Here is a 15,562-nt window from a genome sequence, read left to right on the forward strand (position 1 = left end):
GAGTAATTTATTTTTATTTAAAATAAAAAATAATCATGTTTGTTATTAAAATAGAGTACAATAAATAAATATTATGTTTTTTTTATTTTTTTTCTGTGATTAACGCCGTCTTAGAGACGGCTCCATTCCCCTTTTTCGCTACTGTTATACAAAGAGGAAAACCAGTATGTGATCTTCATATTTCATCACAAAGAGAAAGAACTAAATTCATGGTTTACGCTGAGGTAATGAAAGTTTTCTGCGGAATGTTAAAAACATATTTTCTCAAAGATGGTTCCAACGATTTCAATTAAACGGAGTATGTAAATGAACAATTAAGTATTCTTTAGTATCAGATAAATCTTATCCTTAGCTTTTGTTCAGAAAATCTAAATTAGCCATTACCTAAAGTTCAAAATTATATCTACAGACAAAACATCCGACATATATATATATTCAATTCACAATTGTCCATTCCTTTTCGACATAAACACGATATTCAACACTTCCGTTATTAGAAAAACTCTCCTCTGCTATCTGTTTTCTCAAAACGATAACAATTGACAAATTTGAAAGCAATCATCAACCATGTACCCTCCAACGTCCTAAAGCAATTCAACCTGTGCAAATACTGTAAGAATAATACCGAACCAGCTGAATATACACCCCACTTATTTTAGTCTTCTTCAAAATATGGCGAAATCCTTTATAATTTACACCGACGGATCAAAATCAGACCAAACATCTGCATTATCCTTTGTATCTAATAACTCAACCAACAAAATTAAACTCCACAAACTATACGACATATTCTGTAACACTGCCAAATTTAATGCAACTTACTCCTAAGCAGAACTTCACTTCTGTTTGTCTTTGAACCACAATAATATAACAATAATCATAGACCCATTAAGTTCATTAAATGGTTTTGATTGTATGTATCCAGAGCATCCGAAAATTTCCCGCATCCAATTTTATTTAAACACTCTACACAATCTATATCTATGTCAGTTACATTTATATGGGTTCCAAGTCATGTAGGAATTGCTGGGAATAAACGGGCCGACCACGCTGCAAGAAAAGCACTCGCGCTTCCGGGACGGGGTAAAGCAATTTTATCACCATTAGAAATGGGAAAATCCCTCGAAAAGGAAATAAAAGATAAATTGCAATCTTTGTGGAGTGAAAGTCCAAAGAGCAAATTAATTATTAAAGAGAACGTCAAGCCCTGGAGTACCTCCAGTCGCAAATGCCGTAGAGAGGAGGTTGTACTGACCAGGCAAAGAATAGGTCACACGAGGCTCATCCACTCATATCTCATTTAGAAGAAACGCCTCCAAACTGCCAGTATTACAACAATTTGACAATTAGCCCTATTTTTCAAGAATGCCTATATTTCACATCACACCTCAATAGCTTAGGATTAAAACCGCATATTTCAAAAACCCCAAAACGAGATGATGATAAAACAATAAAATTAGTATTTAAGTTTTTAAAATCACAAGTTTTACTGACACAAATATATATCGAAAAGACAAATAAAAAATCAATTAATTAAATTTGTTTAATTTAATTTATTTATTTTTGTCTGTCCGATATATATTTGTGTCAGTAAACCTTTTGATTTGAAAAACTTAAATACTAATTTGATTGTATTACCATAGACCAATGATGTTTTACGCCACTAAAAAAAAAATAATCAAACAGGTCTTCTCCTTGAAATAGTCTAATTGGGCTGAAATGAAGATTTTTCAAAAATACGAATTTTTACAGAAACAGAAAAATAAATTATTGTGATAAGTGTTCGCCTTCCATGTTGCCTAGTGAAATTTTTTTTTTTTTTGCGTTGGTCCCTTTATGCTTCTACTTACATGTCGAATGTTATTAATCCAACTTGACTATATAATAATTATCTATGAAACAAACATTTATAAAAAATTTAATATGAGGGTGAACCCGCTGTACTCAGCCAGTACCTCATAAAAAAGCAAAACAATCACCATTATTAGGTGTATAAAGTTCATTTATTACCAAATTATTTGTTACTGAACACAAAGTCACTCTTAACGGTCGGTACCTCGATTGTGGAACACTTTCGATCCAGTCTTGTGCCAAGGACGACTTGTGGGTATGTCCTTGGTCGATTTCAATGGCTAAAAGACATAATTTCTATTATTAAAGTCAAAATTAAATTTTCTCCTGTTTACAGAAGTTCTGAACTGTCATTATTATTATAAATGCGCTCATTGGCGTATAATATGTGTAATAAACACAATTATTTCGAATAGTAAATGACCTGCAAAAATATTTTCAATTATTTATCAAATAATTGTATCCACTTTTGGAAGATAATCGTCTAAAAAGTATTATGAGAGAAGCTCATGGAGGTTAGTTAAATTTTTTTTTGAAATTATATTTATTTTTAACAAAAACATGGAAATATTCAAATTTTCAAATAAAATGAATAAGTTTTTGGCATAGTGTTTTAGTTTGTTAAAACATATTTTACTTTTCAGAAGTGAATGATTAAATTTCGATAATTTATGCTTAACCACGGTTAAAACTTAAGATAAGAAGGAACGACAAGTAACACTCACGGATTCAACTAAGAGACTGCATAATTTTTTTTTTCTTACTTTCTATGTTTTATATCTCTATTTGATCCTCTACATACACATTGTATCAGCTGATATAGCACTCCGTATTTAAATTAATGATTTCTGCCAACAAACAAATATTTTGTTGTGTCCTGTTTTTGTGTTATGTTAATCTTTATTAAAAATCTCAAATTTCAAGTCGCCTAAACCATGATATTTCGTAATTCCATAAATGCATAAATAAATGCACAATTATGAGAAAAACATTTATAAAACATAAATTTCTTATCATAATGCTCATTTCTTCATAACTCATTCAACACAATGCAATAAATGTTTATAATTAACATTTTTTTTGTCGCTAAGTCATATGATTACTATGCAATACAAATTTCTGTTTAATAAATACAATTTAGCATAGGTTTTTCCCACCTGTTTCTTTTTTTTTTTTTGTCCATATTTAGACATTCAGTAATTAGCCCTAAAATATCCATGTTTTATTTCAAACAATTATATCAATGTTTTTTCGAATTGAAGCTTGAATCTGAAATGCAGCAACTTGGAACGTTCTTTGCCGTAGTCATAGCTTCCATTTTGATATGCGCTGTGAGTAATCCGTTAAGCTAAACTTCAACATACATTTACAATGTTGATTGCATGTATATGATTTTTTCATCTTATTTAAACAGTATTTTATATATATTGGGAAACTCTATGTGGTTTATTTATTTTATATTTTAAAACAACTTTTAACTTTCTCGTATAAACAGAAAATGTATTTTAATTTTAAAATAAGCCAAACTTGTGACTTAGTTCTTTTGGTCGACGTCCTCGCCGAGGGAAGGGCTTCGGACCCTGCAGCCTGAAGTCGTCTTAACCCATCTCACCTTGTATCCCCCGGCTAGCGGCTCCTGGACCAATATTGTAACCCTCGCCTTCAGCGGACCCAGCCCAACCCCTTATAATGGCATATGGCAAAGGAAGGGCACCAGTTACATGTTTATATACTCAGGTATATAATTAATATTTTAAATAAAGGAGGGAAGAAACAAAAAAAAAAAACTTAGTCCTTTTACAAACTACCAGATATACATATACCTCCTATATGTATGCATTCAATAACTTATTGCGTCAGGGGGGAACGGAAAAAAACTTAGACTTCGGAAAAACTAAATGAACTTCTTCGGTTTTTTTTATCTTGTGTGTGTTAATTGCAATTACATAATTCAAAATTTAAAAAGACAATATCTATATACTATATAGTTATACTACCTTTTCATTGCATATTTTTTGTTACGTTATTAGACAAGTCTTTAATAAAAGGATGTTATGGACACGAAGAAATTTTTGATGTAAATTTAATGGCAAAATGGCCTTCAATGCATAAGTATTGTGCAAAAAAGTATGACAAGAAAGAAACAAGCTAAATGCTACTACTAACAATTCAAAAAGTTGTTAATTAGTCAAAGTAATTAATGCTAACTATTGTCGCTGGGATCGGGGTATATCAGTAAGGCGTTAATAATTCCTGGGCCCGGAATCAACTCGGTTGTGGTTGATAATTATTCTGCTACGGTAGCCCTGAGTCAACCCCGTGGTTTCAGGAGCCATAATTGGTACATATAATTGGGATGGAAACCTGGTGGTCGAACGGGGTCATGAACAAATCAACTCCTGGTTGGTTTTATTTCTCCCTTCGATTCTTATATCCATAGTATCAGCTGATATTGCACTCAGTCCGCTGATATTGCCAGCTGTGGAAATATGTTAGGAAACTTTCTCATTTATTTAAACTAATTAATTCTGTCAATATATAAACAGTCGAGTTGGGTTCTGTTTTTCATTAAACATTTTTTTTTCTTCACAAATTCAAAAAAAAATCTTTATGTCATTTAAACAAAATAAAAATTGATGTAATATCCTAGTGACGTTGCGAAAGAATTCGTGAGCTCAGAATCAATTTTGCAAATATCTTAAAATACGAACGAGATAATACAATGTTGGAACGAAATGTTCCGAGAATGATGTGTTGAGTTTTCTTAAATTGAAATAGTTTGAAAACCGTAATGCAGATTGTCTCGTACTTCTGCGGTGTTGCAGCTTAACGGGCGATATGCTTATTTTTTCTTAGCTCACAATAAGTAGGTCCAATAATTTTACATTTATCGCTTCTAAAGCTCGATAAGCAGAAAGTAGTATAATGGAATTGAGCGACGTGGATGCAATAAACGGAGGCTTAACCAGCTGGAAATCAGATGAACAACACGCAAAGTCCCAGTTTTCAATAATTAACTACTCCGGCTTCAGTAGTTTGTATTTATAATTAGCTACAAGCCGGGGGGGTATCATAACCCTGTCTGATTGATAACAGGAGTAAAAGCGCACAAAGACTGCGATAAAAAACAAATTGCTATTCGAATAATGTTTTTAAACGAAATGAAACAATTAAATAAATTGTGTACGATTATTTAACTACAAAGAAGAATGCTAGCCATTCGTGCAATCTTATAAACAGGCATCATATCCTCAAAAGGACCATACCGTCAAATGTATAGATTGATTTGACATGACGGTTAGATATTTTTCTTCTTTTGCGCTATACTTTCGTCACTTCTCAACTACACCGTCTCATTGTTTTTATCTATTTGTTACTATACAATTATTCCTTACTGTACACTTGATTTATGGGATTTTTGAAAGTAAAATAAATGTATGTATCTTCCGTTCTCCTTCCGAGGATTCATGGATAATTCTAGAATGAGTTCCACTCAGCTTCGTGTAAATAATCTTGATAAAGAAGTAATGGTATAGTTATAAAATATGGAAACAAAGCTACTCAGTGCATACCTAATGCCAACTACTCACGGTGACAATGATTTGTGTAAGCCTTATTTATAAATGAAAAATATAGTAAGGGAAACTTTTGATCATGAAAAATTTCGAGTTTTATTTTATAGAATCTGTAGGGGGCTAATAGTTTTGTTAATGGAAAAAATAAGAGATATGAAGAATGAACAATACCATCAGATTTCAATATTATATTACCTTAAATATACTTACATTATTGGTTAGACAATAATTACAATCATAAAAGAAAAGGTCCCTCACAACTCAGAAGTCAATAAGAGTTTATCCAGTCGCTTACGCAAAAACACAATTAATATAGCTTCCACCAAACTGGGACAATTATACACACACGCACTAATATTATCACCTTCAATCCAAAAACAAACCTTCTCCCGCTCTCGCTAGTCAGTGTTGCCCACGCAGTGTTGCCATCTCACAGAATCGATTTTTCGCATTTTTTTTTATTTTCTCAAAAACGGCAGTAACTATTTTGTTTAAACAAAAAATTAGTACCACCATCCCGACCATCTACCTACAATTTACCTTTAATTTTGGTTTGAAATAATTAACCATATCATATTCTCATCAGTAGTGAAAAAAGTATACATATAAACTATGAAAGGATTTGATTAATTTAGACAAGAGGAACGTATGTTTTTAGCTTGATGACAATTTTTTGAAAATATAATTAGTAATATAGACGTAGTAGTATTCATAGCTAAGCTAAAGATTTTAGGAAAAATAATACTATAATAGTAAAGTATGATCTTATGAAAAATAATAATAATAATATATGGCATATAGAGTCGTAGAAGGTAATGGATAAAATGACGAAAAACGCATAAAGAAAAGGTTTATTCTAACGTCTTTTAACCTATCAGGTGTTTTCCATTTCGCCAGTTTGATAAAGTCGCCTTGTCACCATAGTTATTAAATCACTAGAATTTTAATTTCACTGAACCAATATATGAGCTGTTCATTTCACAGGATGATTAACTCCATAAAATCATTCTTTGTATTTTCAATATGATTCTTTAACAATTTAGCATTAATAAATTGTTTGAAGAAGAATATAAATTTTCACAAACTATTATATCTTTTATTTATGCTAAACTTTTTCAAAAGAAAAATGTTAAAATTTTAATAAGAAAAATATGATTAAAAGTACGTTTTTGAAAAATGTTAAAATTGAAGAGAGTAAATCTTAAAGGCTCATTTGGTAAATTAATATGGGGACGCATCGCTACAGTGAATAATACAAAAATAGCTCTTCTGAAAGGAGCAAGCATTAATTAAAGTGAAAATTGTGCGATGCACACTATAATTTTTTTTTAACAAACAATATCTTATAAGTGTAATATAGACAAATAGTAATATATACAAACTGCATCTATAGATGAATAATGTAATTTCTGTAAATTATAAGCTGCAAACTCTGGGAACAGATTATTCTGCTTGAACTTGACTGCACTAATGGTGAATTCAGAAGCACACGCAGTGATAGAAATATCGACAAGAGATGGCGTGGAGGGCTCCTATTCGGCAGGTCAGGGTTTCCATTAGCTGCTAACATGAGAACTGCTCAGGCTGTAGCAGCTCAACTACTACCGTTTCTATCTCTCACGATATGTCTTCCATCTGGACTTCTAGCAACTACCGATACTGTGTAAATGGATTTGGAAATTTAATATTCAAATGATAATTAAATTTTAAAAAATCATATCTTGGAATGACGAGTTTAAAACTAAAAATAACTTCAATGTTGCGCCCAAATTTAAGAAAAATATAGAGTAAGAATATATTTCCGCAAAATGAATTGTTTCAGAGTTTCATAACTGATCTATTCGCAGATCAACGATCATACCTGAACTCATCACTTGGTATCATAACCAAGTTTATTTGAATCTATTATTATTAAAACTGAAGAGACTGTTTCAACAAGGCTTGTGGTATCCCGATGCAACCCATAGGAATGGAGCAGTAATAAAAAGTTGCTTATGTAGCTGTAATCTTTGATAGTGACGGTCCTTATGAAGCTGAAAATCTTAATGGTGGCTCTTCTTATACTGTACATATTCAATAAGGCTGAGTTTGAAAAAATATATATTCTAAATGGTTAACAAATATTTATCTACAAAAAGACTATGACCCTATTTATATAGGAAAACACAAATCATGTAAATTACTTTAAGCCTAAGCTATGGGAATCGGCGCAAGCCCGCACGACACGCCAACCTACTCCCTTACCAATCATGAAATGTAAGGTTGGCAAATAAGTCCTTTCGGTTTTTGTATTCATGTTTTGTTTACATTTTTTACATTTACGTCACATTTTTCTGATGCATTTAATCCTAACAGAGGATTGTTTATCCTATTTGTAATATGTAAACAGTTATGTCTATTGACACATGTTAAGATTAGGTCAGTATTGTGTTTGTGATCCAGCTGAGAAGATGGACGGAAATATCGTGTATTATAGGATTATTTTGCTTAATACTTCAAAAAAAGGAAAGCGAACTGCAGAGGCACAAAAAAAGATATGTCGGGTCTAAGGAGATAATGCCTTAACGGAGCGCACGTGCCAAAATTGGTTTGTCAAGTTTCGAGCAGGGAATTTGGACATAAGCGACGCATCGTGCCCTGGACGCCCACAAAAAATTGAAACCATTTATGTTAAGGTGATAGTCAATATAAATCCAACCCAATCAGTGTGAGACATTGCTGGGGTCCTAGAAGTATCAAGTACAAGCGTAGAAAATCATTTGGGGAAGCTCGGCTACGTTTCTAGGCTTGATGTTTGGGTTCCCCTCTCTCTGACCGAAGCCCACTTGGCAACACGCATTTCCATTTGCGTTTCACTGCAGACACATCAAGAAAACGCTCCATTTCTTAAAAGATTTGTGACAGGGGATAAAGAGTGAATTATCTACGATAATGTGGTGCGAAAAAAATCTTGGCCACCCAGCAACGAACCACCTGGAACCACATCTAAAGCGGGATTGCACACCAAGAAGATGATGCTTTCTGTATGGTGGGATTTCAAGGAAATGATTTTTTATAAGCTGTTGCCACAATTTGTATCGATCGATTCCAATCAATACTGCTCATAATTAACAAAATTGGATAAATCGATTCAAAGACAACGCCCAGAACTGGCAAATTGAAAGGGTGTCGTCTTTCATCATGACAACGCTAGGCCCGCAATAAATTGTTGGCCCTTGGATGGGATCTTTTGTCCCATCCTCCCTATTCATCGGACCTTGCACCCAGTGACTACCACTTATTCTGGTCTCCACAAAATTCCCTCAAATAGAAAACGGTTTGAAAAGAACAGGATGTCAGGGAGCACCTTGATCACTTTTTTCGCTAATAAACCACAGACATTCTATGAACATGGGATTATTCAGCTATTGGAGGTATTGTAATAAAAAATAATGGTCATTACATTGTAAATTAAAATAAATATTATGTACAAAACATACTTAGTTTTCTTTCACCCAAAAAAAACGAAAGGACTTATTTACCAACCCTATACTATGATTATAAATTTTAAATTTTTAAGTTTACTATTGGCTATTCTAAGTTTTTTTATTAATAAAATTATTAATTGATCAATGTTTAAATCCAATGTATTTTACTATATTTTTATTTTAAAAACAGAATTGTTTTTTAAAATTCTATTTTTTTTTTTATATTTACAACTGTATTACATAAAATTTCATCAAGTAAATTTGATGTAAGATCAAAATGTAACAGGCACATAGAGAAACTACCCAGTGGTAGCACTGTAATCAAATTTCTACACTAGAAGGTCTTGCTTGATCTTCTTTCCCGGTGCCTCGGAGGATTGTCAGGAATAGAATAAGAAGCAAAGTTAAAAACTAGAGGGTTTTGATGGTTAGACTTGATAATGGAAGGATTGATTTCTGGTTCGGGCTAGATTAGTTACATATGGAACATTAAGATCTTTATATAAGATATTTATAGATTTTTAAAAATTTAAAGCAAATCTGATAAATACAGTTCCTGTTTTAGATGATTTTGTTCCAAACGATTTAATTGTTTTCCTTACATAAAAAATGTTAAGGTAACTGAAAATTTAAATTCAATATTCCGGACTGAAAGGATTGATTAAATCTCTGAAATAAAACTTATTACTAAAAAACTGGAAAACTCTAATGTTAAATTATAATTTCATGTTTATAATTACTCTTCGAACGTAATTATGAGAAATAATTCTTTTGTAATACTTTATAGAAGGTTTTAAAAAACTTTAACAAAGTTATTTAATTAATAATTATAAACGTTCCCATCACCCTGAAATGATTTATTTAAAAAAATAGTCTTTACGATAAAATGCAAAATATTTCAGTTTCCTTAATCTTTTCAATTTTTCAAATATAAAGAAATTTGAATGGAAGTGATTATAAAATATATTATTTGACTATATTTTTACATAAATAAAGTACAAAGAATTGGATATATAGCTTTTCAAATCGCATAAATGTAACATAAAAGATATTTGCTCCTAATATTGTACAATGTACCGATTAAAGCATTGTGTTAAATTATACATTATAATTTATAAATAACAAATATAAAAAAATAACAACTATTATGATCCTGAAAATAAAAATTTAACTTATATGACCTATTTCTCCCATCTACTACCACATTTGATTACACTCAGTATTGAAGACTCATAAGCATAATATTTAATAAGAAAGAAATGTTTCCTGAACGGTAGTGGTCAAACAAATACGTTCAGCATCCAATAACCGTCATATTTTTCACCCGACCCAATGAAGGGTCTGGTACCAAATTTATTTCGGCCTTGTCCTTTGATTCAGGAATGAATCAAATAAATATCCTGCTAATATCTTGTGACGAATCAGGTTTCAAGAGTTAGTTGTCGAGTGAATCATTTCTTTTTATGTTACGTTCAATCAAACCGTTCTTCCCATACCTGTAAAGATACATAAATGCGCAATTATGTGCAAGAACAATTTATTTCAAAGCGAAAAAAATGGTCGATGTTTCGATAAAACTAAATCTTAAAAATATACCTCTCCTATCATCATGCTCATTTTGTCACAATTCATTCAACACAATGCAAGAAATGTTTAATTAACATTTCTTAATTAATTAACAAGCTACATGAGTGTTAAGCAATAAAGCATGTCCTATATTTTATTAGAATTCTAAAATTAATGGAAATAAAGCAAAATTTTTTTTAGTCGATATTCAGCCATTCAGTTAATAGCCCAAAAATGTCCATGTTTTATTTCAAACAATTATATCAATGTTTTTTTCTAATTGAAGCTTGAATCTGAAATGCAGCAACTTGGAATGTTCTTTGCCGTAGTCATAGCTTCCATTTTGATATGCGCTGTGAGTAATCCAAGTTAAGCCAAGCTTCATTATACATTTACAATAACGATTGCAAGTATGTTTTTTTTACAACTTATCAAAACAGTATTTTATACCTTCTGCGAAACTCCATGTGATTTATTTATTTTCTGTTTAATTTTAAAAAACTTTTTTTCTTTCTCGTATAAACAGAAAATGTATTTTAATCTTCAAATAAGCAAAATTGGTGATTTCGTCCTCAGGAAAACTAAATGATCCTCTTTGGAATTGTGTACATGTTTCTTTCACCTCTTTATTTTTTATATTATTTTTTTTCTTATTCGGGTTAGTTGCAATCAAATAATTAAAAATTTGGAAAGATTTTATTCAACTTTATATTTCCTTATAACCTTATATAAGTCTTAAAGGATCCTATTATACAACCTTGAAAACCTTCAATGCAATGCATAAGTATTATTTTTATAGAAAGTATGACAAGAAAAAAAGCAAGCTAAATGCTACTACCAATAATTGAAAAAGATTGCTAAATACCACGATAATTAATAGTAACTATCATTGTGGCAGGGAGCGGAGTATTTCAGTTAGTAACTACCGAGCCCAGAATCGAATCCGACTGTGGCATATAATTATTCTGTAGCGCTGATTCAACTCCATGGGTTCGGGAGCCCTCCTGGGACAAACCAACCTCTGTATAGTGGGTTTCCATAATTGGGAGGGAAATCTGGCGGTTGAACATGGTCATGAACAAATCACCTCCTTGCACAACTGTTGTTCAAGAAATTACATCACAAACTACTGAACCTCTAACATCTCCTTGGGTTAAAGCGAAACACGTGTTTTTTCTTTATTTTTTTTTTATATATATGATTGTCCTTTAGCCTTATATTAAGTTCTTGGTAATTGCAGTTAGTTTGGATTTTATTTTTGTCAATCAACCTAATTTAGTCTGTTTAGTTCTTTTAAATCAATCTTTTTAAATAATTAAAAAAATATATACTAAATCAATTGATAATAGGAGTGACGAAAAGGCAAGAATGAAACATAGACCAGCATTTTTTTTTTCTGTTTTAGAGTAAAGTTCACGATTAAATGCCAGTAATAATATAACCATAATTTCTACCTTGACAGTAGGGAAGCTAAATAAAGCTGATTGTCTAACCACTTTGAGGACAGAGGACATGCAACGGTGCTTCTTAGTGTTCAGCATTGCAGGTTCATCAGAATAAAAAAAAATTGCAAACCAGCCGAAATTAATCATGTCTCCGTTAGTTAGCCTTCTACTTTTCATTGTCACGCTAGCAGGCTAATAAAATATAAAGCCTTAAACTCCTGATACGACCGGCGATTTCGCAATTCGTTTTCTGAAGGAAACCAAAAAGTTAATAGCAGTTTAAACAAGATAAACTCGATGGTTTTAATGCATAACAGGATAAAAACGACTCATTTAAGATTAGATTTAAAGTAGCTATCAGTTAAGTCTGATAAGGTTCGAAATCTGGTTTAATTCCATCTCCTACATGGAAAACATTTACGAACATACATATAGAGGATTAATTCGAGCAATAAATTAGTAGTGTTATTTCTCGTCCCTTTTTCCTTTTTTTGTATTGAAGTATTGAGCTCAGAAGATACGTAAGTTATCTAGCTCGAAACACTGCCATTTGTATCGTAGATTCCTCAAGTCAAATGTTCTTGCAACCATTAGAAAAAAAAATCTGTGGCCACAGTTAACAAAATATATGAATTATTTTGTAATGAACATATGTTGTTCGTTTATCCTTTCTAATTATCTTTTTAAATGTCACAAGTAGTTTATGTTTTAAGGAAGATTACATAAACTTATTTCTCTTCATAGATTATTCTAATTTAAAACCAAAGATTATTTATTAAACCACTATGCTACCAAAGCATGATTTAACTAAATATACCATTGTGTTGTAGTAAAGGTTATGTAGATATGATAAGGTATTACTGCGATGTGAATGGCGGCACGATGATAGACAGAATGTTAGTGGCAAGAAGGAACTTATGTAAGCTTGAATTTGTGAAGAGACCAGTACTGTCCAATACGAGGGACGAACTTGATCAAGTGTTCTGTTACAGATGATATGGTTATTGCTTACTGTGATTGGAGTGGCGGAGGTATCAGCGTTGGCGGGCTACAGGTTGCCTGGCAATGTCAAGCCCACCCACTACATTCTGGAAGTCCTAACCGAACTGGAGGATCCTAACTTCAAGTTTTCTGGAGAAGTCTGGATAAAGGTAACAGTTTCAGGTGTCTAAATGTAATTTTTATTGGACAATTCAATACACTTTAAGGCACTCAGATTTTCCATTTGATCTATACCAAAACAGGAGTTTTCTTGATGACCTTTACTATTCCCAAACGGTTTGATGTCCAAAATGGGTTCATAAATGCTAATACCATTATACTATAGCGTATTTGGACCTAGCGGATTCCGAGGTGATACGATTTACTTGATTAGCGCGTGGGGCTTCCGGATAGTTTGGTAAGCATACAATAATACCGTATGAGGAAAGGGTCCAATGTCCGGGGATTCCCTTAAATTATAAATAACAAAGAAATTAATCTGGTAGATCCAGCCCTCCTGGTCCGCATCCGTTCGGGTGCCTCCTGCAGCCTCACCAGGCCTCCTTGTCTCATTCCAATTCAATTTTTCCGGTGGCTCGCCGATGTTGGACGGTCAAGCTCTTCCCATCGTGAAATGCATGTGGCCTTCCACCCTGAAGAAGGGATAGTTCTCCTATTGCATCTGACGGAGCAAGTCCAACTCGGCGAGGGCAAAAATCTTGGTCCTTCTCGACAGCCTGGGTCGGTGTCGTTCCATGGCTGAGCAATCTACTGTTTCAGGAACTCCTCACGTGGAGCATCGGAGGTCAGAATTAATAAATCAATCATTTAATTTTTCAAAGAAAACCCGAAACTTAAACGGGTTATTGCGGCGTCCCAGTTTGGTCGAATGAGAAATATAAATACAAATTTTGCAAGAAATTTCGCCAACTTTATTCGTTTTAATTTTACATGTCCACCTTTGAAAAATGCCTAGTTTTCGAGATATAAGATAAAACCTAAATCGCGTTTGTGCTATTTTTATGCAAATCGACCCTTAATGCAGAGTGTTCATAAGGCATCGTAAGGAAAAATCTTACATATATAGGATACTGGACATTTTGTTTCATTTTATTTTTCAACAAAGTATTTTAATTTAGCAGTTTTCGAGATATTATTGAAAATAAAAAAAAATGTGGCTACCCAAAAACCTACCAAAAATGTGAAAAGTATAACTTTCACTGGTTTTTTCTATATTTCCTAAAGTATTAATACGACTCAGTTTATGTTGTTATGTTATAATCCGCAATAACAGAAATATATTTCGGCAGACCTAATCTTGGAGAAAGAAGTATAACGAAGAGCTGCCAGCTACTGTGGGCAGGAAAAGTGAAGCCAAAAAGGCGTACCTTATGATGGACTGAGTGGTGTGGCAGAGTAGTAGGGGAACAGTACGAGCCCATCGCTTGCTGCCTTCTGTTTCAATTTTTATTACAATGGCGGACATGTCGATTAACCTAATCGATCTAAGCTCTATGGTGCTTTTGTTTACTTTAATGGAGAGTTGGCATAAGCCTCAAACAACCTCTCTGGGCCTAATGCATGTCTGTGGAAGACTATGTAGATTGATTGTTTTCTTGAGAGCTTGATTGTTTTATTATGTTTAGAATCAAAATAAGAAAAAAAACTGAAGTACTGTATAATTTTTAGGTTTTCCAATATATAACGATCATTGTCTTTCATTTTTTATTAAAACATTTTATGAACTTTTAACTTTCATTGAAGTTTATAAAAAAAGCATTTTTAAAACCTTTTAACAGACTCGAGCCTACCTATTTTCATTTTTACTAAAACCGAGAAACGCATTTTTTTATTCCCTATTTCATAGTTGTGAATAGAGAGAGTATGGTGACAAAAATATGATTTTGTAACAATAGATTTTTTAAAACTCAGTTCAATCTAAAACTTTTTAACCGAGTTCTCAAAAACCTTCTTTTTTTTTTTTTTATTATAAATTACCTTTCTATTTGCGAAAACGTGAAAGGACAAAATAATGGTCTCTAATAATTTTACGTGGACCTAATATACATACAATATAGGTATTATCTTGGTGGAAAACTGCTTTGAATAATTATAAATAAATAATAATAATTCTGTAAAAAACAAGGTTTCAAAAGCTAAAAACTGATTCCGATGCAGGTGGAATGCATCCAGCCCACGAACACTATCATCCTCCATTCCAAGAATTTAAACATCACCGAAGAGGAAACGACGGTGAAGGAGATCGTGAGCAAGGACGAGCTGGTGCCGATGACCGTTACCTCCCAGAAGCTGGTAAAAGAAAACGAGTTTCTCATTATCAAACTGGAACAGAACCTGAAGCAGGGAGTGATGTACATCGTCCACCTCACCTTCGCTGGGCCTCTCCTGGAGGACCTGGCCGGCTACTACAGGAGCAGTTACATTGACCAGCAATCCAACAGTACCAAGTCAGTGGATCCGTCTACCTATATTTCATTTTTAGTTTATAATATTTCTGAAGATTACCTTTTTAACTTACTTCTTGCTCATCTAAAATTATATCCTAGAAAACTTATAGTTCAACTCCACTAGAGCAGTAGTCTGCTCACTCTATAAGTTAAAGAGCCTATTTCACCATTTTAGGATTTATTTTTGTGATAAATTTATAATTGTGTTT

At 32.6% G+C, this 15,562-nt stretch overlaps 1 protein-coding gene across 5 annotated transcripts in view; it reads left to right on the forward strand.

Moving 5' to 3' along the window:
- Positions 1-15,562, forward strand: part of LOC106683351 (aminopeptidase N) — a 64,705-nt gene that overhangs the window by 36,347 nt on the left and 12,796 nt on the right. The window contains exons 1-3 of one of the 5 annotated variants that reach the window (XM_014424755.3): positions 3,043-3,182; positions 12,897-13,055; positions 15,064-15,353. In XM_014424755.3, the coding sequence (XP_014280241.1) occupies positions 3,069-3,182; positions 12,897-13,055; positions 15,064-15,353 (563 nt within the window). In that variant the 5' untranslated portion in view covers positions 3,043-3,068. Of the gene's footprint in view, positions 1-3,042; positions 3,183-3,525; positions 3,589-10,689; positions 10,815-12,623; positions 12,824-12,896; positions 13,056-15,063; positions 15,354-15,562 lie in introns of those variants that run through there. The other 4 variants (XM_067051540.1, XM_014424756.2, XM_014424757.3 and 1 more) reach the window with 4 other exon arrangements.

Source organism: Halyomorpha halys, unplaced genomic scaffold, assembly GCF_000696795.3.
Source record: "Halyomorpha halys isolate HHAL.00 unplaced genomic scaffold, Hhal_1.1 Scaffold478.1, whole genome shotgun sequence".
Classification (NCBI taxonomy): Eukaryota; Metazoa; Arthropoda; class Insecta; order Hemiptera; family Pentatomidae; genus Halyomorpha; species Halyomorpha halys.